The sequence below is a fragment of the Antechinus flavipes genome, chromosome 2, assembly GCF_016432865.1.
Source record: "Antechinus flavipes isolate AdamAnt ecotype Samford, QLD, Australia chromosome 2, AdamAnt_v2, whole genome shotgun sequence".
Classification (NCBI taxonomy): Eukaryota; Metazoa; Chordata; class Mammalia; order Dasyuromorphia; family Dasyuridae; genus Antechinus; species Antechinus flavipes.
In genome coordinates, this window is record NC_067399.1 from 284331410 (window position 1) to 284352645 (window position 21236).

Here is a 21236-nt window from a genome sequence, read left to right on the forward strand (position 1 = left end):
TAGTAGACTTAATAAATATTAGGAATTAATGGTGATATTCAGACTTATCATGAATAGAAGATACTTTATAATCTGTGTAGAAAACTATTTGATTTTCTGCATTTTCTTAAATTTGGTTGGAGTTACTAATTATTTTGTGAAGTATCAAAATTCAGAATGGACCACCAATACCAACTGTGGGGTATGATTATGTATTGAACAATGTTTTAGCAAAAGATAACATAGAAATGTTATTTATATGAATGAAAGATTATGACTATTTGGTTTAAATTAGGATTAAGTTAAATGTTTCCACTGCAGTAGATAATCATTTTAAAGTTAACCTCTTTCTAACCTCTTAGTTTAAAAATGAAGGAACTGAGGATGTTTTGGAATTTGTACAAGGTTATACTTCACATTTGAAGATAAATCCTTTTGATTCCAGAGCCAGTGCTTTTACCACTGTACTTAATCTAAGGGTTCATTCATGTTCTAGATCTTTTTTCTCTAGCTGGAAAACTTCATTCTAGAATCTAGCTACTTTTACTCTAAAGCTTTTAATTTTCCAGGAGTTTAAGCAATAAATTGGGGGAAGGGGGAATACAAGGAGAAAAAAATGAGATAACTTACTTCATGTCCTTTGCCCCACTTGCTTTTGGTAGAAAGAATTCTTGATCATTTCAATGAAACGTTTAAAAAAGAAGCTAGGGTAAGAGAAGAGAAAGAACTTCCAGATCCTTAGGAATTAGCCAGGAACAGGGATCATTGTTCCTTTTGTTAATAAAAATCCTGGAGTCTGGTTTATCCAAGAAAAGCTAGTCAAATGTCTGAAGCAAAGAAAAAAGAAAATCCATCTGTTAAATTCCCTTAAAAATCATGAGGGCTCTGACTTGAGGGGAAAAGACACACACACACACACACACACACACACACACACTCCATGGGTAGCTTCATCTGAACCTTCCACATTGGCAGAACTCGACTCTTCCAAAAGTGAAGGAAGGCATCCTATGACCAAGAAAAAAGAAGTACCAAATATAAACATTTATCCTTTCTGTCCACTATCAGATACTGATGAAAAAGGAAAAAAAAAAAAAGTTCAAATTTTTTTCATGGTGCACTGTTGGAAGAATAAAAATGAGAAAGCCAAGAGTGACTAAATCCATCAGAATGAGTATAGGAGATCAGAGTTAAGTCTTTAAGAAGAAAAGAAAGGAGAAAAAAGAAAAAAATATATAGAAAGGTTGAATAAGCGAGCTTTTAAGGAATGGTGAGGCTTGGTTTAAGAGGAGATTGAAGGAGAAGGTTTTCACTTTCACTAAGTATAGAGAGTATAGAGAAGTTACAAAATGATTGACGTCCTCCAGAAGCTAAATTGAGGAGCTACCCAGTCTTGGAAGCGGCAGGATTAGCCCCTACAGGCGCTGAAAGCATCACTACCTTTCTTCTTGTAGGTTAAGCAAAGAACTTCAGTTTGATAGGAGAGAGGTCGATGGGCTCAGACCTCATTGGCAGCAGCCCAAGCCCCAGACTTCACACGTCCTCTCCCACCAGCCTCTGGGAGAAGTCCTTTTTTAAGGAGAGACACCCATTCCCCCTCACCCCCTCCCAGATTTTTGCCTGGCGCCTAGGGAGACTGAGGGTGGGGTTGGGGGGGGGGATGCTGCCGCCAGGATGGAGGTAGCGGGTGGGGCTGAGTTGTATGTGTGTGGTGGCAGAGAGAAAAAAGGTAGTGACAGGTTTAAATACAATTCCTGGCAGATTGGCTTCCCACCCCGGTGGGCAAACTGCCAGGAGGTGCCTGAGAAAAGGGAGCATAGTGGTGGCTGCAGCTACCCCCCACCCTTGGTCCCCACCCTCCCCTAAGGCGCCTACTAGGATGTAGGCGGTTCTGAAGCTGAAGTAGCTGCAGGATACTCCTGGGTCCAGTAAGGGGTCAATTCTTATCCTTAGGGGTTCTGGAAGTGGTAGGTGATACATAGGGCAAGACTAAGGAAACGCTACAGGAGAACCAAAGGCGCTACGGGAACAGAGGGGAATTTGGGGTAAGATAGCTGGGCATTTTAACATTAGCAGGGGATCCCTGGAGACATCCTACTCCCTAGGGGAGAGAGGAACTTCGGCAGCCCACTGGAAGCCTATCCCTTTCTCTCCCGAGTAGTCCGCTCCCCAGACACCAGGGCGAGAGGAAAAGTCCCTGACGGCGAAAGGAGACGCTGTGGGGACCTAAAGAACTCGGATTCTTCAGACTTCCCCGAGTGGGGATCCTGCGGCTCCAGCGCCCACTGGGTGGTGGCTTCAGCTGCACCCGCCCCTCGGTTCCTTCCTTCCCCGCCCTCCCAGCCTCCCTCCCTGCCGTGTTCCCACCTCTCCCCCCACCCCCTCTCCCCCCCGGCTTGGACTCCTCCGCCCCTCCGCCCCCAGGCTCCGTGCGCCAAACTGACCCGCCGCTTCCAGTCCACTAGCAGCGGCTACATCTTGGCGGCGCTGGAGGTGGCGGCTTCCCCACCCCCTGCTCCCTGGCTGGCCGGGCCCGGGTTCCTTCGTTTGCCTTTTCCTGGCCGTATCCTCCTCCTGATCTCGGCCATTTTCCCCTGCTCCCCCTCCCGTCCCGAACCTCATCTCCCCTCCCTCCTCTGGCCGCGGGACTTTTCCGGAAAGTTTTTTATTTTCCGCCGAGGCTCTGCAAGAAGCGCCTCGCTCTCCAGCTGCAAAACTTTTCACCTCGTTCTTCCCTTCTTCCTCCCCTCTGCTTTTTCTTCTCCTTTTTTCGCCTGCTCCCCCTCTTAGTGGTGCTCTCTTCTCCCTTCTGCCCATTCCTCCTTGGCTCCCTCTCTCACGATCTTCCTCCTTCTGACACACCTCCACCCCCGGGGGCAGTTTTCAGATGAGCGCTCCTCCAGTCATCCGGCCGCCCAGCCCTTTGCTGCCAGTGGCAGTGGCGGCGGCGGCGACGGCGTCTGCTCTGGTCCAGGGACCAGTCCCGGTACCGACCCCGACTCTGACTCCGGCTCTGGCTCCAGCCGGAGGGATTTCCTTTCATCTCCAGATCGGGCTGAGCCGGGAACCTGTGCTGCTGCTGCAGGACTCCTCGGGAGACTACAGCTTGGCTCATGTCCGGGAGATGGCTTGCTCCATAGTCGACCAGAAGGTAAGGCGGCCCGCTCTCTGGGTCTCTGGGTCTCTGTCCCTATTTGCATAGGGGGCGCTCCCCGAACTCTCCCCTGGTCACTTTTTTTGGTCCTCCGCTGCTGCCACTTCACCCCCTTGCTAAGTGTCTTTCTCTGTTGGGGTCAGATAAGGAGTCCGGCTGGTTATGGGGTCTAGGAGGGTGTGAACATTGAGAGATGAATTCAACCCCTGCATCCAGAACATCACTCTAGATCACCTTTCATCAGCCCTCCCACTGCTTGCTGATTTTTCTCTATTTTCCTCTCTTGATGTTTGTACCCCCTTATGAAGGTACCCCTTTACCCACACCCATTTCTTCACTCTTTCCATTTTCACGATTTTTTATCTCCTTCCTCTCCATTCATCCCTAACCATCTGCCTTAAGTCTTTTCAGGAAGCTTCTCTGCTATCACTTCTAGCTCACATCTAGGAAGTTTCCCAAGGGATAATCTCCGAGCGTTTTTCAGAAACCACCTTCCACCTTTTTTTTTTTTTTTTTCTCAGACACTGCTTTAGCTTTTAAATTAGAGCTTAGGAGTTAATTGACTGGTGTGGAGCATTTTTGTTTTCCTGAGCTGGGAAGGGAGGAGACGAGGAATTTCTCACCTGTCAGATAAGGTTTAAGTGGCAAGAGGGTCCAGCTGTGATAACAACTGACTCAACTCTGACATTTTCTCAACCTGTGACTCTACGCGCCCTCCCCTCCCCTTTTCTGAACCGTTAGATAATATATTTTCCATTGATAAAGTTTGAAATTTTCACAGTCTTCTGTCATCACCTCCATTTATACGAACAGAGTTTGAGTGAGGATAAGAAAACTTTATACTATCCTCCCCAGGGGTGGAGAACTTCACCTCAGGACAGCTCACATCTTGGTTGTGCCTGGAGTTGAAAGCTGGAGAGAACTGCTGATACTGCAGCCAGGAAAACTACTCCCTCCCCCATTTTTTTTTTTTTTTTTTTTAACAACTAGTCAATGGATTCCATGTTGTCCCACTACCTATCCATATGGGTGTTATATGGAAGGGGTGATAAAAGTGAAAAGAGGCTGGGAACAGGAGGCGCCAGCCGCTTTAATATAAACAGCCAAGGATGTTGGAGGTGGAGGGGATTTCTAAAAGAGTTGGTGCTGAATTTCACCCTAGAGAATTGTCAAGTGACTTTTGAAAGATGACTTAAAGATTCTTGAATCACTCTCTGTGAACAATTTTGGTCCAGAATTGACCAAATTCTAAGGGTCATACAGTCATAGAACAGGAAAGAACTAGAAATAAGCGTATTTGTGCAAAAGATGTGTATGTCTATATTGGGGGAGGAGGGGAGACAATCTAAAAAGTTGTAACAGATTAGAGTAATGTAGGGATAACAATGAATACCAGGAATCTCTTGTGGTTATATAAATTATAAAAAACAGTAACTTTTTATGTTTAAGAAAAAGACCTGTTATTTTCAGTTACAAACATTTTTTTTTGGTAAACATGGTAAAACTTATTACATTTCTCAAAGCCCATTATTATAATTATAATGTATAATCAATATTGTGGCATATTTATTGTAGGTAGAAGACTAAAGCATTCCAAGTGCTCCAAGAAACTTCTGAAAGTGTTCAGTCTTACTCTGAAAGTTTATGGATTGATGGGAATGGACAGTAAGGACATAAAAAAAAATCATATTAAAAACAGAAACAACAAACATAAGTGATTAGCAAATGTTTATTGATTAATTGTATAATCAATTACATAGAGATTGGGTATGTTTAAAGAAAAATATGAATCTCAAAGGTCTGCTGGAACCAATCAAGTGAGGAAAATTATTAAACCTTGATGGGATAAGCTCAATAGGCTTTTTGATGTTTCAAAGAAAAAAAGGGATATTAACATAGGCTAGGATATGAAGCCTGTGAAGTGAGATGAAAAGGTTTAGAAAAAGCAATTTCCCTGTTTGATTGATTGGAGCAGACTTTAGGACATGGAAGGAAGAGATGAAATCAGAGGCTAATTGTCCAGGGACAACTGAGAAGCTACTTAAAACCTTTCTGAATACAGATGTGACCTGACCAGAAATAATCTTGAAGCTGATGTGTTTCATTCTGCATTAGAGTAGAGAGAGTCTAAAGGCAAGGAATCTAGCAAAGAAGCTATTCCCTTAGTTCAGTTATAAACTAGTTAAAACCACCAGGGAATGGGAAATGGAATTTGAGAATACAGAAAAATGTTCAGGATATGGTATCTGGTTGATGGCAAATGGGCAAAATCTCCAGATAGAGTGGAGGAAATGGAATGGAGTAAGAGTTCTCAAAGTTAAAGATAATGATTTTTTAAAAAAAATTATAGGATTGTCGTCTTAGTAATGGATTAGACTTTAGAGGCCACTAGTTGAATACTTAATTTTTTCAAATGAAGAAACCAAAGCTTAAAGAAATTAAATGACTTGCCTGTGGTTACTTATTTAGTAAATATTCTGAGGTAGGATTTGGACCTAGTTTTTCCTAATTTCAACTTCATCTAAAGCCACATGCTGCCTTTCTATTTTATTTTTATTTATTTATTTATTTAGCTTAGGCAATTGGGGTTAAGTGACTTGCCCAGAGTCACACAGATAGGAAGTGTTAAGTATCTTGAGGTCAGATTTGAACTCAGGTCCTTCTGATTAGGACTGGTGCTCTATCCATTGGACCACCTAGCAGCCCCACATGCTGCCTTTCTAAACTTATTTAGCTTTAGACTCTTAGAGGAGATTTGAGTTAGAAATATCCCAGGTGTAGTACTGTATAGGATTATCCCAAAATCTTTTAGGGCAGCTTTAAGTTTTAGTATTTCAAGCTATTACAACTTTAAGTAATAACTTAAAACTCCATTAAGATTTTTTGGATACCCTCTATTTAGAATTGAAAAGAGTTTGAGAAAGTTTAGTATTGGAGACTGTTTGGAAGTTATTTGTATACAATTCAGAACCAAAAAGAGAAAATAGGCCATCTACCCATATATTGCAAAATTGTATGTAACACTTTGAGAGCTCAGGGCAGTGAAGGACCATGGAGATCTATTAAAGGAATGAAGAATATTTAGCTAGAAGGCTTAAGAGGTAGGAACATTTAGTGCATGCTGTTCCCTTTGCCTGGAATAATCCTCCTATTCTACAGTTCTTCCTTTTAAAGGGTCATCTACCACATTTCAACTTCAGGTCCAACTTTTCTTGAAAAATTTTCCTGATCCTTCTATTCAGATAGAAGTGCTCTTTTTCTTCTCTGAATTTCAAAGCACTTTGCTCTTGCTTAGGCAACTTCTTTTACTCTGCTTTTTAAGTTAATGGTGAACTTATGTAGCAACTGGATGGTGTAGTGGATAGAATGCTTACTAAAGAACGAAGTTTGAATTTTACTTCATGAACTTAGTATGTGATCCTGGTCTTTATCTTTCCCAGCCTCATTTTTTTTTTTTTTTTAAATCTGTAGAAGGGGGACAAGATACAGATACAGTCAACTACTCTCAAGGAACTTACCATGTAGTAGAAGGAGTTTAAAAAAAAAAAAAAAGGATCCTACTCCAGTGAAATCAGTCCCGTTAAATAATAGCATTTATGCAGCCCTTTTATTTCTTTATGTTTTGCAAAATATTTACTTTGCTGTCTATATAAGAATCCTGTGAACTACTTCATCCTTTAGAAAGGTTCAGGAGTCTTTGACTTAAAATTTCAGAATTAATAGTATTAATATGCTTTATATTTATTCTCATCAGTATAGGCAACAGAATTATCACCAAACAAAGGTTAGAAGCTAGGTTTTAAAGGTTGGAAAAAGAGAAGGTTACCAATTGAAATGCATTAAAAGTAGGGAATGGCTCCTAGAGCGAGAGCATGTAATAATATATATTATTATACAGTATATAGCCTGGATACTTCACCTAGGATCCTTCTGATACCTCATCCAGTCATGGAGGTGATTCTAAATTTTCACAGTCTGTGCCTTCTGGAAGGTGGTAGCCAACTGGCAAAATTCCCAAGTACCAGCCCAGCAACAGACTAGTGTATCTGTTTTGACATGATAAACCTTATCAGACACCCTTGACCATCAGAAGAATGACTTATTTGTATTTGTTATATACAAAGACTATCTACTAAAGGACTGCAGTCTGTATTGATGAAGGGAATTACCCATACTGATGAAATCTCATATTTTTTGAAATGTTGAAGCAAATAAACTCAGACTTTGTCTTTAAATAACAGCATTTGTTGTTTGACCATAGACAATAATTTGGAGTCATTTATTTGTACCTAAAAGTTTTAAAATTATCTACTAACCTCACTAGATTATGTTATGGATTGTGTATTTGTTGTTGTTTTGGAGGGAAGCAGATGATGTTGGCAAGAGGTTATTCCTTGATTTATTTTAAGTCTGTGATTTCATTGATAGAAAAAACCCTCTTAGTAGACTTGTGATCCTGGGCTTAATCTTTCCCAGCCTCATTTTTATTTATTTATTTTATATATATATATATATATATATTTTATTTTATAATAACTTTATATTGACAGAATCCATGCCAGGGTAATTTTTTTACAACATTATCTCTTGCACTCGCTTCTGTTCCGATTTTTCCCCTCCCTCCCTCCAACCCCTCCCCTAGATGGCAAGCAATCCTATATATGTTAGATATGTTGCAGTATATTCTAGATACAATATATGTTTGCAGAACCAAACAGTTCTCTTGTTGCACAGGGAGAATTGGATTCAGAAGGTAAAAAGAACCCGGGAAGAAAAACAAAAATGCAAATAGTTCACATTCATTTCCCAGTGTTCCTTCTTTGGGTGTAGCTGCTTCTGTCCATCATTTATCAATTGAAACTGAATTAGGTCTCTTTGTCAAAGAAATCCACTTCCATCAGAATACATCCTCATACAATATCGTTGTTGAAGTGTATAGTGATCTCCTGGTTCTGCTCATTTCACTTAGCATCAGTTCATGTAAGTCTCTCCAAGCCTCTCTGTATTCATCCTGCTGGTCATTTCTTACAGAACAATAATATTCCATAACATTCATATACCACAATTTACCCAGCCATTCTCCAATTGATGGGCATCCATTCAATTTCCAGTTTCTAGCCACTACAAACAGACCAGCCTCATTTAAAAAAAAATGTTAAATGGGGATAAGATACAGTCAACTACTCTCAAGGAACTTATCATATAGTAGAAAGAATAAAAAAGTATAAGGATCCCACATTAACAGGTGTAATGATCTCTCCACCAATGCAGATTAGCACTAAAAGATTAAATGACTTGTCCATAGTCACATAGACAAAATGTCAGAGATGACACGTGAATTCTGGTCTTCCCATTCCCTCCTTTTAAATTCAATGATAATTCCGGACTTGCATTTTCTTTTAAACAACTCATAAGGTTGCATGGTATTATTAATACCATCTCTTTGGAAGGAACTGCTCAAGGTTTTGTTGGCTATAGAAGATGAAAACCAGTTTATCTTTTTTGCTATGTTTCTCAAGTATATGACCTTGATGGCCAGCTTTATATAGACATGTTTTAACTACTGGGAATGTTTATTGGTTTGGGAAGGAAAAAAAAGTAGTTGGCTTACTTTGATATACTGTTATTTTCTAGTTTCAAAGGAGCCCACTATATGGAGACTGAGAAAGGATTATTTTGAAAGAAGAACATAATAGGATTCAAGGTGAAGAAAAATCTTGGGTTTTTACTACTTTTCCACTGTACATATCAAGACAAGGAAGTAGGGTGGTTTTGTTTTTGTTGTTTTTACAAGTAATATTAAGTTGGGATGGTGTGATATAATTAAAATGACTACCTGTTCATTTTGACTGTCACCTTTTTGGTATGAAAACTGAGCTATTCTTCATCAAATTACTTGAGTTAAAGTGTAACAGCCAAAGAATTCTAGTATATATCTCCAAAGTAGATACTTACACATCTTTAATTATGTGAACTATAAAAGCACGATTTTAATTGGAAGCATAGGAGAAACAAAGGTTAGGGGCTAAGTTTTAAGGGTTGGAAAAAGAGGTTATTAATTAAAATGCATGTTATCAAGTCCTTATGTTGTTTTTACTTTACTCATTTTTTATTTTCTTTCCCGTAGTGGTGGAATTATGTGTTTTTTTTTTCCCCCTACTCTTATAAGATCTTTTAGTTATTTCTCACTATACTAATTGAGTTTGTTAGTGTTTCATATCTTTCTGTTGTTTCAGATAGCTGACTGATTCAGAGAAGTACCTTTCAGAGATTAAAAGCAATAATTTTTAAATTAATTCTGAAATTGGAAGCCTGAATACATGTTTTTCATTTTTAATTGTATGTGTATATATTTATATATGTGTGTATATATATATGCATAAACATAATTTTCTCTGCATATATTTATATAATTTTCTCTGAATTCTACTGATCCTTTGTTTAACAATGATATACAAAAATGTGCATTTCATTTAAATAATTCTTAGGCAATAATTATTTGATTTGTTGTTCAGTCATTTCAGTCTTGTCTAACTTCTCATGACCCCATTTTGGATTTTCTTGGCAAAGATACCAGAGTTATTTGCCATTTTCTTCACCAGCTTATTTCACAGATGAGGAACCTGAGGCAGATAGATTAAGTTATTTACCCAGAGTCATACAGCTAGTGAGTGTCTGAGGCTATTTTTGAATTCAGGTCTTCCTGAATCCAGACCTGGCATTGTATACATTGTGCTACCTAGCTGCCCACTGAATTGAATAACAGCTGAACTTATATAATACTTTAAACTCATTATTCATTTGATCCTTATAATTATATGAGGCCAGCACTTCCATCTTAATGACCTACAAATAATTGTACAGCTGATAGATATGAAAAGCTAGTTTCAAAGCAGCAGTTTCAGCTCTTTGCCTACTAGACAGTGCTGTGCTGCCGTATCTAATGGAATTGAGTGCATTTGTATGGTAAAGAATTGATAAACTTCTATACCAGTTAATTATCCAGATGTCTGTCACAAAACAAAATGACCTTATTCTAAGATAAGGATATAAGTAAGGATATAAAAATTTTAATAAAGATGAAACTCTTGTGCCATAAAACTACACTTAGTTTATGATTTTGTATCACTGGCCAAGAAGTTTTATGAATTATTTTATGTTAGTTAATTGTGTTTGGTCAGCTGATTGTATAAAACTCCTGATGGATTTGGGATCAGGTGAGGTTTGTGGTCATCAGCAGCATAATAACTAAGAAGTTATTTTTAGCTAGGTGGGCACAGTGGATAGAGTGGCAGGTCTGGAGTCAGAAACTAATTTTCCTGAACTCAAATCCAGCCCACTAGCTCGTAACCCAGGACAAATCATTAAATGCTTTTTGCCTCAGTTTCTTTATGAGCTGAATATTTAAATCTTAAAGGAAGAAATGGCAAACCACTCTGGTGGAGTTAAACATAACTGAACAGCATTGGGGCATTTAGGTGGAGCAGTGGATAGCGCACCAACCCTGAAGTCAGGAGGACCCAAGTTCATATACGGGACACTTAATACATCCTAGCTGTGTGACCCTGGGCAAAAGACTTAACCCCAATTGCCTCAGCCGAAAACAAAAACAAAAACAAAAACAAATTGAACAGTATCCTTAACATATGAATCACACAAAGCAGGTATGCTATTAAATGTTTATTTGAATGAATGAATGAATAAATAAGACCAGTATGTATAAGGGAAAGCATGCCAGATTTTTATCCAGATGCTATAAATTAAAATCTCAGCTCTTTTACTTATTATTAACTGTTTGGCATTGGATAACTTATTTAAAATATATGATCCTCATTGTAAAGTGATAAGATTTTTTCTAAATTTTAAAAATTTTAATTAATTTCCTTTTTCTTTTTGAGGGGAAGATTCTGGCTTTGGTAGTGTTAGGTAACTCCTGGGTAAGGAAACTTCCCCTACTAATGATAATTAGCATCTATTCTCTAATTATTCCCTGGAAGTACTGAGCAGGTAAGTGATTTTTTTTCCAGTCATACTGCCAGTTTTCAATCAGAAGTGAAATTTGAACTCCTGATCATCCAAATTTGAAGGCCTGTTTATTTATCTATTTACCTATTTACATGTATTGACTGTTTACATTTACTCCCTTTACATGTGTAACTACAACAAAATTTGCATTCCAGAATACATTCTGTGAATAATAAAGGTGAATAGTTAAGTAATTAAAAATTTTAAATATAAAAAGTAGCTACATGAAATGTCTCCAAAGAGCTCTTAAACAAAGCTAGTGTCAATATGTTGCATAGCCATTTGTCACTAATTTGTATTTCTCATGTTGAAAGTTTCAATTTCTCCTAAGTTTAGGGCTATTATATATTTTTGAATCTGACTTAGTCTCTCTCTTGGTACTCAGTTCTTCCTCCTTTATCCTCACTTGCTCCATAGGTCTCTCTTAAAGTAAAAAAATGCTCCAAGTGACTTAGTTTACATCACTTCTCTCATTCAGATCTCAAGAGTAATGTTTTTGAACCACACTATTGACTAGCATTTCTCAGATCATTGGGACATTTTTGTCTTGGAAATAGCACTCTTGCAATGGTCGTGAGTTGCTAAGTATACCTTATCTTCTTACCCACAGCCCTTAAAAATTTCAAGGTCTTCTGGATTGGTGTAGGAGGGGAGAATGAGGAGACATCCAGATACTAGCATTCAGTCTCCTGTTAGGGTTGTCTATTAGCTGCTGAATTTCTTTTGTGCTTTGTGTTATAGGAAAAATAAATAACCAGACATTGCTGACTCCCAGGCTGAAATTAAGGAAGGGCATCATCATGTATTCAGAAACATAAAAAATAATATAATTTTGGGTTTTAAGTATAGTGTACAGAAAACATTGTTTACATTTTTAATCTTTAAAACAAATTGAATTTCTATATTCCACTGTCATACTGTATAGAAGCAGGAAATATTCTAAGAAAGTTTTGTTTTTCTCCTTATTTCATCTTTTTATATCTATATATATAAAGGTGAATTCTGTGTCAATTTCAATACTGCCTTCATATATTTGGAGAAATTATTTAGATATTTATCATATTATAAAAGAAATAGGCAGGGGTCCTCAAACTACAGCCCACGGGCCAGATGCAGCAGCTGAGGACAATTATCCCCCCACCTAGGTCCATGAAGTTTCTTTATTTAAAAGCCCACAAAACAAAGTTTTTATTTTTACTGTAGTCCAGCCCTCCAACAGTCTGAGGGACAGTGAACTGGACCCTTATTTAAAAAGTTTGAGGACCCCTGAGTCTAGAGCATTAAGGGACTTCAGAGCCTATCTTGTTCCTTTCCTCCATTTAGCAGATGAGGAAATTGAGACCTGGGGAAGTTAAAAGGTAAACAGTAAAACATCAGTGGCAGGATTTGAATGCAAGTCCTCGGCTTTAGAAGGAGTGCTTTTGGGTTTCTTTATTATGTATCCAGGGCTGGCTCTGTACACAGCCATTACTTGATAAAATTTATTGAATTGAACTGAAATAAAGAGATAAAATAAAATTACTTGAAGTTACCTCCAAGAAAGTTCGGCCTTGAAGCATTTTAAGTTAATGTACTATCTTTTGCTAGCAATAAAAACAAGTTTCACTGAATCACTGTCTACTGATGTGCCACAGACTTTGTAGAATAAGTCACTGAGCCTCCAGGGGACATGTTATTCCCTACTCTCACCAGCACATCTTTGGATAAATAAATTATAGAATATCAACAATCTTTCCAAATCTCAATTTCTCAGAATACTTAAAGAATATATAAAATCCTGACTAAAAGTAAAACTAATTTTTAAAAAAGGGGAAAAAGTAAAGTAAATCAAACAAAACAAAATAAAAAAAGCTTTGTTTTGGGAAATTGTTGAGATAGGGTTAATTTACTGAAAATTAGTAAATCAAGTAGCATTTATTAAGCTTTGGGAATGTTCCAGGCATTGTACTGAGTACTGAGGATGCAAAGGAAGATTTAAAAAAAAAAAAGATCCCTGTTCTCAAGGTGAACACAAAGCATTAGGATTAAGGAAGAGGGGAAAGGGATTCTTGTATAACATGTTTTATCTGGGATTTGTAGGAAGTTAGGGGAAACAGGAGACTGAGATAAAGACTGGGAGCATCCTCAGCCTGGAGGATAACACATGACAACTCATGATTTAGAAGATGGAGGAACAGTAAGGAAGCAATAATAATGTTAATAAACTTTTATTAAGCACCTTCTGCATTGGCTATACAAAGAAAGGTAAAAGACAGTTCTGGATTTTAAGGAGTCCGTAATTTATTGTGAGAAAATATGCGGACAACTGTCAACAAACAAGTTATAAATACGATAAATTGGAAAGAGTCAAATAGGCAAGGCACTAGCATAAATGGTGACAGGGAAAGTTCTTCCTATAGATTTTGAGATTTTAACTAAGAGATAGAGATGATCAAAAAGAAAGAGCATTCCTGGCATGGAGCAGAGCAATCAGAAATTGCCAGAGTTGGGAGATAGCATATCTTGTTTGAGGAAGAACTGGGATGGGGTGAGGTAGAATCAGTAGATTGAAAAGTTCATGGTGGGAAGTAAGGTATTAAAAAATGGGAAGGGATGGGAGCAGGTTATGTTATTGATTTTTCATTTGAAAACAAAATGGAAAAAAATATCCAGTAGTTGGGCTTCATGATAGTTCTCAGTTCCAAATCCTAAGAAAGAAATTGAATCCTTAGAAATAAATACTTAGTTATAGGCAAGATCGTGTAGTAGGAAAAAAAGCATTGATGTTGGAATTATAAGACCTAGGTTGGAAACACATTCTTGCTTTTTATTCTGAGGTGGACATAGACACATTATTAAGGTTTTGGACTCAGTTTCCTTATTTGTTAAGTGCTTATGGTTATTTTTCCAGCTTGTTAAATATTCTATTTGTAGAATCTTTCTATCAATCTATCTATATAGATAATATAGGATGTTTCCTATATATTTTTTTATGTGGGATCTTGTGGGTGGCTAGATAGACACACACTTCGATGTGCCTGTTACTTTGAAATCATCTTTTGCTATCATATTTGAACATCCACTTTATTTAATCTTAATTCTGATAAAAAGCTAAGGCTTAGGGCAGCTAGGTGGTACAATGGCCCTGAAGTCAGGAGAACCTGAATTCAAATCTGGCCTCAGATACTTAACATTTCCTAACTGTGTGACACTGGGCAAGTCACTTAACCCCAATTGTCTCAGGGGAAAAAAAAAGCTAAAGTTATTAGTAAATAATATGTAAGTAATGTGTTTTGTGTGTGCATTCTGCTATTGACTAAGAAGGGAAAGCTATTGGAAAACAGTTAATATGGAGGTTTAATAAATAGTTCTTTTTACAAAATGGTCATTAAATAATAAGATTCAAATGTTCTCTCCTTCCAATAAGTTAATAATACTTTCCTTCTTGAACTTCCCATAGCTCTTTGCTTTTACTATTGTCACATATTTACTATAAATTACTTTTTCAATATTGTTATTTATGACAGCCTTCTATTAAATGGTACTTTTCATCAGGACTGGGACCATATCTTTTCTTAAACTGTAATCTTGTGCCTAACTTAGTGGTCTGCATAAGGCAAGTGCTCAATAAATGAGGAAATGAAGGAAAATAGCATGTTCTTGTATAGGCAAACCACAAGTCTATTAATTTCTTTCAATTAATAAAAAGAACCTTAAACTTACACAATAAACAAATTTAGTACCCAATACCATAATTTATTAGTTTCTTCTAATTACTTTTAATAAGGTATGAATTCAGACATACCTCAGAGATATGTGTGTTTGGTTTCAGACCATCACAATAAAATGTAAATTGCAATAAAGCAGGTCACATGAACTTTTGGTTTTTGCAGTGCATGTAGAAGTTATATTTATACCATACTGTAGTTTATTAAGTATGCAATAATATTAAAAGGGAATGCATTTATCTTAATTTAAAATACTTTATTGCCTGGAGAGCCTTGCATGAACTGATGCTAAGTGAAGTGAGTATGACCAAGAGGACAATGTGCAGAGCAACAATAAAATTATGTGATAATCAACTGTGATGCATTTGGCTCTTTTCAACAGTGAGATGATTCAGGCTGATTCCAATAAATTTATGATGGAGAGAACCATCTCCATCCAGAAAGAGGACTATGGGGACTGAATATGGATAACAATATAGTATTTTCACCTTTTTTTTTTTTTTTTTTTTTTTGCTTTTTCATTTTTTCCCTTTTGATCTGATTTTTCTTGTGCAGCATAATAAATATAAAAACATATATGGCATATATTGGATTATTTACTGTCTAGGGGAGGGGAGGGAGGTGGAAGTGAGGGGAAGGCAGGGGGAAATTTTGCAACATTTTCAAGAATGAGTGTTGAAAATTATCTTTGCATGTATTTTGAAAATAAAAAGCTGTTAAAATTAAAAAAATACTTTATTGCTTAAAAAATAACCATCACCTGAACTTTCAATCAGTTATAATCTTTTTGGTTGTAGAAGGTCTTGCCTTGATGCTTCCTGACTGATCAGGTTGCTGAAGGTTGGAATGAATGTGGCAATTCCTTAAAATAAAACAATAATGAAGTTTATGGCGTCTCTGACTGTGCTTTTATTTGACTATGTAGAGACCACCATACAGAGATTAATTGGCTTAATTTCAACATTATTGTGTCTCTGGGAATAGGAAGACCAGAGGAGAGGAAAAAAGATGGAGGAAGGGTCAGGTCCTTGGAGCAATAAGAACACACACACAACATCAATCAATTAAGTTCCCCATTTTTTATGGATGCAGTTTGTGGTGCCCCAAAATAATTACAATAATAGTATCAAAGGTCACTGATCACAGATCATATCATATGATATATAATAATAATGATGATGATGATGAAAAAATTTGAAATATTGAGAGAACTATCAAAATATGATAGAGAAATGAGGTGAGCACATGTTGTTTGGAAAAATGGTGCTGATAAATCTTATTCAGCAGAAGGTTGCCATAAATTTTCCATTTGTAAAACAGCATCCATGAAATGGAATAAAGTACAAGATATGCTTGTAGCTTCTAGTATCTGAGTATGATGGAATAGTCTTATGTTATAAAAAATGAGGAAATAGATAATTAAAAAAACCTGTGGGCTTAGATGAATTGATCAATGGTGAAGTAAATATACAGATGAACAATTTATAACATCAATAGTATAAAAATACATTATTTTGAAGATAACTATAAGTTGATAAAAATGAGAGCAAATGAGATAATAATTATATAATGCTTGGTAAAGTTCCTGGCACATAATAAGCACTATATAAATATTAGCTATTATTATTAAAAACAAAACAAACAGAAACAGGAGAAAAATTCATACAATAATGACAACCTGTTTAAAAAAAACAAAAAAACAAGAAATTTGAAAGCTGTAAGAATCGTGATCAGTAAAATGATTATCTGTGATTCCAAAGGATCAATTAAGAAGCATGCTCTATATACCTCTTTCCAGAGAAGTAACATATTTGGGGTCCAGAATGAGATATATATATATATATATATATTTATTATTTTTCATACAATAAGGAGACTAGTTTTATTGAAGTATGTATATTTGTTAAAGTAAATTTATTTCCTTTTTTTTTCTTCCAATGGAGTTGGTATGAGAGGAGAGAAAATAGACTTCTGTTGATTAAAAAAAATTGAAAGGTTGGGGGTGATGCTACAGATGTGGAATGTTGCCTGCACTTTCAGATGAGGTCATTGTATTGTTTGTTTTGGTTAATTGTTTTACTTTGTTATAAAGGACTTCTCAAGGAGTGGGAATAACAAAACAAAATATATCAAAGAAACTTTTTTTTTTTTTAAAGTCAATACTTAGTGATGATTTTTGAATGCATGGAATGCCAGGCATTGGGAGAATCATGTATTACAGTTTTCTTTTTTTCCTCTGCCCTGTAGTTAATTTAGACATTTATTCAACTAGATTGTTATAGAATTGTTGGCAACAAGTTCTATTTAATGCTTTATATTTTAACACAATGAAGTTATTTTAGATTGAAGCTATGTTTATAAATTTCTTGTATTACAGTTTTGAAAAGCATTATATAGCTGTACTGTGTTAATATTTGGGAAAGATGCGTTAAATGTGATGCATTGATACCATTATTAGAACTATGCTCCAAAGAGATCAAAGAAAGAAAAAAGAACCCATATGTATAAAAATATTTTAGCAGCTCTGTTTTATAATGCCATAGAACTGGAAATTGAAGGGGTGCCCAATGACTGGATGATGTCTGAACAATGACTGAGTGGCACATGAATGCAATGGAATACTATTGTGCTACAAAAAATGACAAAAGGGGCAATTTTAGAAAAATTAAAAAGACTAGCATTAACTGATTCAGAGTGTGAATAGAAACAGAACAATTTACATAATAATATTGTAAAAGGAAACAGAAAAGCAAAAACTTTAAAATACATCAACACAGTGACCAGTCATGATTCTAGGGGACTGATGAAATGTTTTACCTACATCCTGAGAAGAGATGATCTCAAGGTTCAAAAGTATTTGTATGTGTGTGTGTGTGTGTGTGTGTGTGTGTGTATGTATATATACATACACACACACATACACACACACAATATACACATACAGTAGTATGTATATCTATGTCCACATATATACTTGTATATGGACAGTGAAGGAATTTATTTTGTTTTGTTATGCAGATTCATTATATGGTTTTTCTTTTTTATCATTGGGTAAATGTTAGGGGAAGGAAATAAATTTTTGTTAACTAAATAAACTATAATGATATTAAAAGATATGATGGATAAGGGAAGGGGAAGGAGAATAACCATTTATATAATGTCACAGTCACTGTGCTAAATACTTTTTACAGATATTCTCTTACGTGATCCTTAGAACTTCTCTGCAAGGCAGATGATGTTGTTATCTTCATTTTACAGTTGAAGAAAAAAGCCAGGCAGCAGTTAAATGACTTAACCTGGGGTCATGTAGCCAATAATTGCCTCAGGTCACATTTGAATTCAAATTCCAGGCTTAGGACTCTATTCACTTTGCTAGCAACTTCACTAAATAAAACAGGAGACTGAATGTCCTCTGATCCATATTCGAAGAGTAAATCAATCATTCTCTATCTTTCACCTGTATTATTAGGGATACTAAGAAACCAATATAGTGGACAAGCTATGTGTGGCCAGTGCAAAACTGGCAATAGCCATCATACAGACAAGAGAATGGAGCCTTTGTTTTGCTTATGCTTATCCTTTCTGAGATATTATCAGGCTTTCTGTGACAATGTGACCCACCAAAGCCTTGAGAGTATTTGTCAGTGGGGGACCAAACCTTGTTTGGGTGGAACAAAAGCAGTGAGGAGATGTTGTCATATGAGAGGCTATTAGCAGTTAAAAGCAGGAAGTGAGTACCTTTTGGTTCACCAGTGATGTTCTGGAGAGTTTCCAAAAATGAAATTTCAGCTTCTTAAATATTTGCTTTGTGTAGCGCATACCCTTCCAAATGCAAAATTATCTCTTTGTGTTGATGATATGTGGATGCTGAGGCAATGATTAGTCTTGCTCACATGTATTCAACACTCTTATTCATCTGGAGTAAAATGTGAAATTCCTCCTAGGAATTACTCTGATGCTGCTAACCAAATATTTTTGTACCATTAAAAACCAATAATGACAACACCACTTGAAGTTACTTGGCAGCAGGGAAACCCACATACTGTTGTTTCTTGCTCTCCCTTTTTTTGTCTCACATAATGTAAGCTGTTTGGATGAAATAAACAAAGACTTTAATTAGATAGCAGTTAGGACCATCATGAAATGTCATAAAATTTCAATGTTTGTGAAGCTAAGAATTCGTGTAAATAACAGGCATTAGACAAATCTCAAAAACATTTGTACTTGTCTGAAGTTATAATTGCCTCTGTAAAAGTTATCTTCCAAAGTTGTAAAAGACTCTGGTTTGTTAAAAGCCATGAAGTTGATAAAGCAGTTTAGAAATGTTGGCAAACATGAACATTTGATTTGTAAATGTGCAATCCTGTGCAGTATTTTGGTCCAAAATCTTTTGGTGGAAAGGAAAAATTCTGATATGTACCCTACGCTAATTCTTAGACTTTTGTTGTGACTAAGCTTCTAAACTACTGATTGATGGGAGAAAAAAATTGTTGAATTCACTCCTTGTGTTGATGTTTGAATTTTAGATGTCACTAAATGATTCTCTTCTTGAATATTTGCCAGCATCCACTGTTTTATCATATACACCTAAAGTTTGTTCAAAATAAGAATGCTTTGAAATTTTAAAACAAATAATTTTGAAGATTAATTTGCCTTTCCCCCCCTCACATTAGTACCAACATGGTTGGTTCAGTGAGCTTAAAGCTCTTTGAGATAAATGAGAAAAAGTCAGGGAAATTGGTTATTTGGAGTTATACACACCTTCCTGCATAACCCTAGAATTGTTTGATTACTTTTTTTTTTCCTTTTTAACTAGTAGTTAATTAACACACCTACCTAAAGGGATGTTGTATCACATCAAATAATGTAACACATATAAAGCACTGTTCAGACCTTAAAGTGCTATATAAATGTTAGCTATTATTACAAAACCTAAGGTATTAGAATACTTTCGAAAGGGAAGTGACAGTTTTCTATCAAGACATAATGTAAAGCACTCCAGTGTCTCAAGAGTGGAGACAGAGAATGATGCCTAGAAGTACAGCAAAATACTGAAATGGGCAAATGTGAATAAGAAAAGTCCAAGCAGGAGAAATCTTAAGCTAGCTTGTTGGAAAATGCTACTGTTTTCTCTGCAGGCTGTTTCCTCAAGCAGATCTGCTTCAAAAGGGTTCAGCAGTACAGACTAGATGGGGTCAGAGACCAATAAATTTGAAGAGGTGTTGATGGAAGAATTAACAGAACTAATGAAAAAAATACATCCAAAAACCCCAATATGCTGTTAGTGGAAAAATTTAAGCAGTTAATCAATCAGCAAGGCTTTATTAAGTGCTTATTCTGTGCCAGATATTGTGTACTAAACACTGGAGATATAAAGTAAAAACAAATAGAGTACCTGCCCTCAGGGGGCTTACCCTTTAATGGGGCAGACATAAATAGATACATAAATTGTCTCTAGACTATGTTGTAGGTGGAAAATAGCCTTAGAAAGAGGTGCCTAATAGCCATGGGGGGACAAGTTAAAGCTTAATGAGGAAGGGGACTTTCAGCCATTGAAACACATCTTAAAGGAAGCCAATTCAATTGCTTAGCATTTGATTTGAGCTTGACACTCTATAGTTCATCTTCTTGGGAAGCAAACAAACTGTGTAGATTAAAAGAAAAAAAAACTGATTTATGTAATGGGCTGAGGTTTGAGTTGATGCACTGAGGTCCCAAGTACGTGAGGCTAAATAGTAATTGGACCATACTCTATTAATATATATGCTTGGAGAAAGAATGGCCCCCGCCCACTCTTTGTGCAAGTCCTGATGTGTTGTATGGGAAATGACGTTTTTGGTGGGTGGAGGCAAGGGAGTGGGAAGGGAAGCGGAAGGAGAGACTACTGGCTGGTGTCTTGACACAGCTGCTCGTATTGCCATTGCGACAGCCCTTCATCTCCAATCCCCCTCTGCTAGCTGGCTTCCTGTCCCTCTGCTAGCTGCCCATATTGCTATCGCAATCTTTCTTGCCCATATTGCTATCGCAATTCTTTTTCACCTCTTCAATAAAGATTGAAGATTTTTCTCTTAACCTGAATTCCTGACTATGGCTGATTTTAAATATGTGGTCATCACAGATTTAAAATAAAAATGGGAAGACTAGATAAATTTAAAAAGTTGCATCCAAAAGATGAATGGAAGAGAAAGATAGCAAGTTTCAGATCAAACATAAATAAATGATTTAAATACTTATTGAGTGAAACTGCCTTGAAACTGGAAGAAAAGAAATAATAATAATTGAAACAACTAGAGAATGTGAGGCAGTGAGATAGCTCACGGAATAAAACTCTGGGACTGGAGTCAGGAAGAATCCAAGTTACAATTTGACCT

General features: G+C 36.5%; 1 protein-coding gene across 3 annotated transcripts in view; it reads left to right on the plus strand.

Annotated features, from left to right (window-relative positions):
* The first annotated feature begins 2426 nt into the window (after nucleotides 1–2426).
* The window catches only part of PRKD1 (protein kinase D1), a 407876-nt gene continuing 389066 nt past the window's right edge, over nucleotides 2427–21236 (plus strand). For 2 of the 3 annotated variants that reach the window (XM_051977312.1, XM_051977314.1), the window contains exon 1: nucleotides 2427–3130. In XM_051977312.1, the coding sequence (XP_051833272.1) occupies nucleotides 2867–3130 (264 nt within the window). In that variant the 5' untranslated portion in view covers nucleotides 2427–2866. The remainder of the gene's footprint in view (nucleotides 3131–21236) is intronic. The other variant, XM_051977313.1, reaches the window with a different exon arrangement.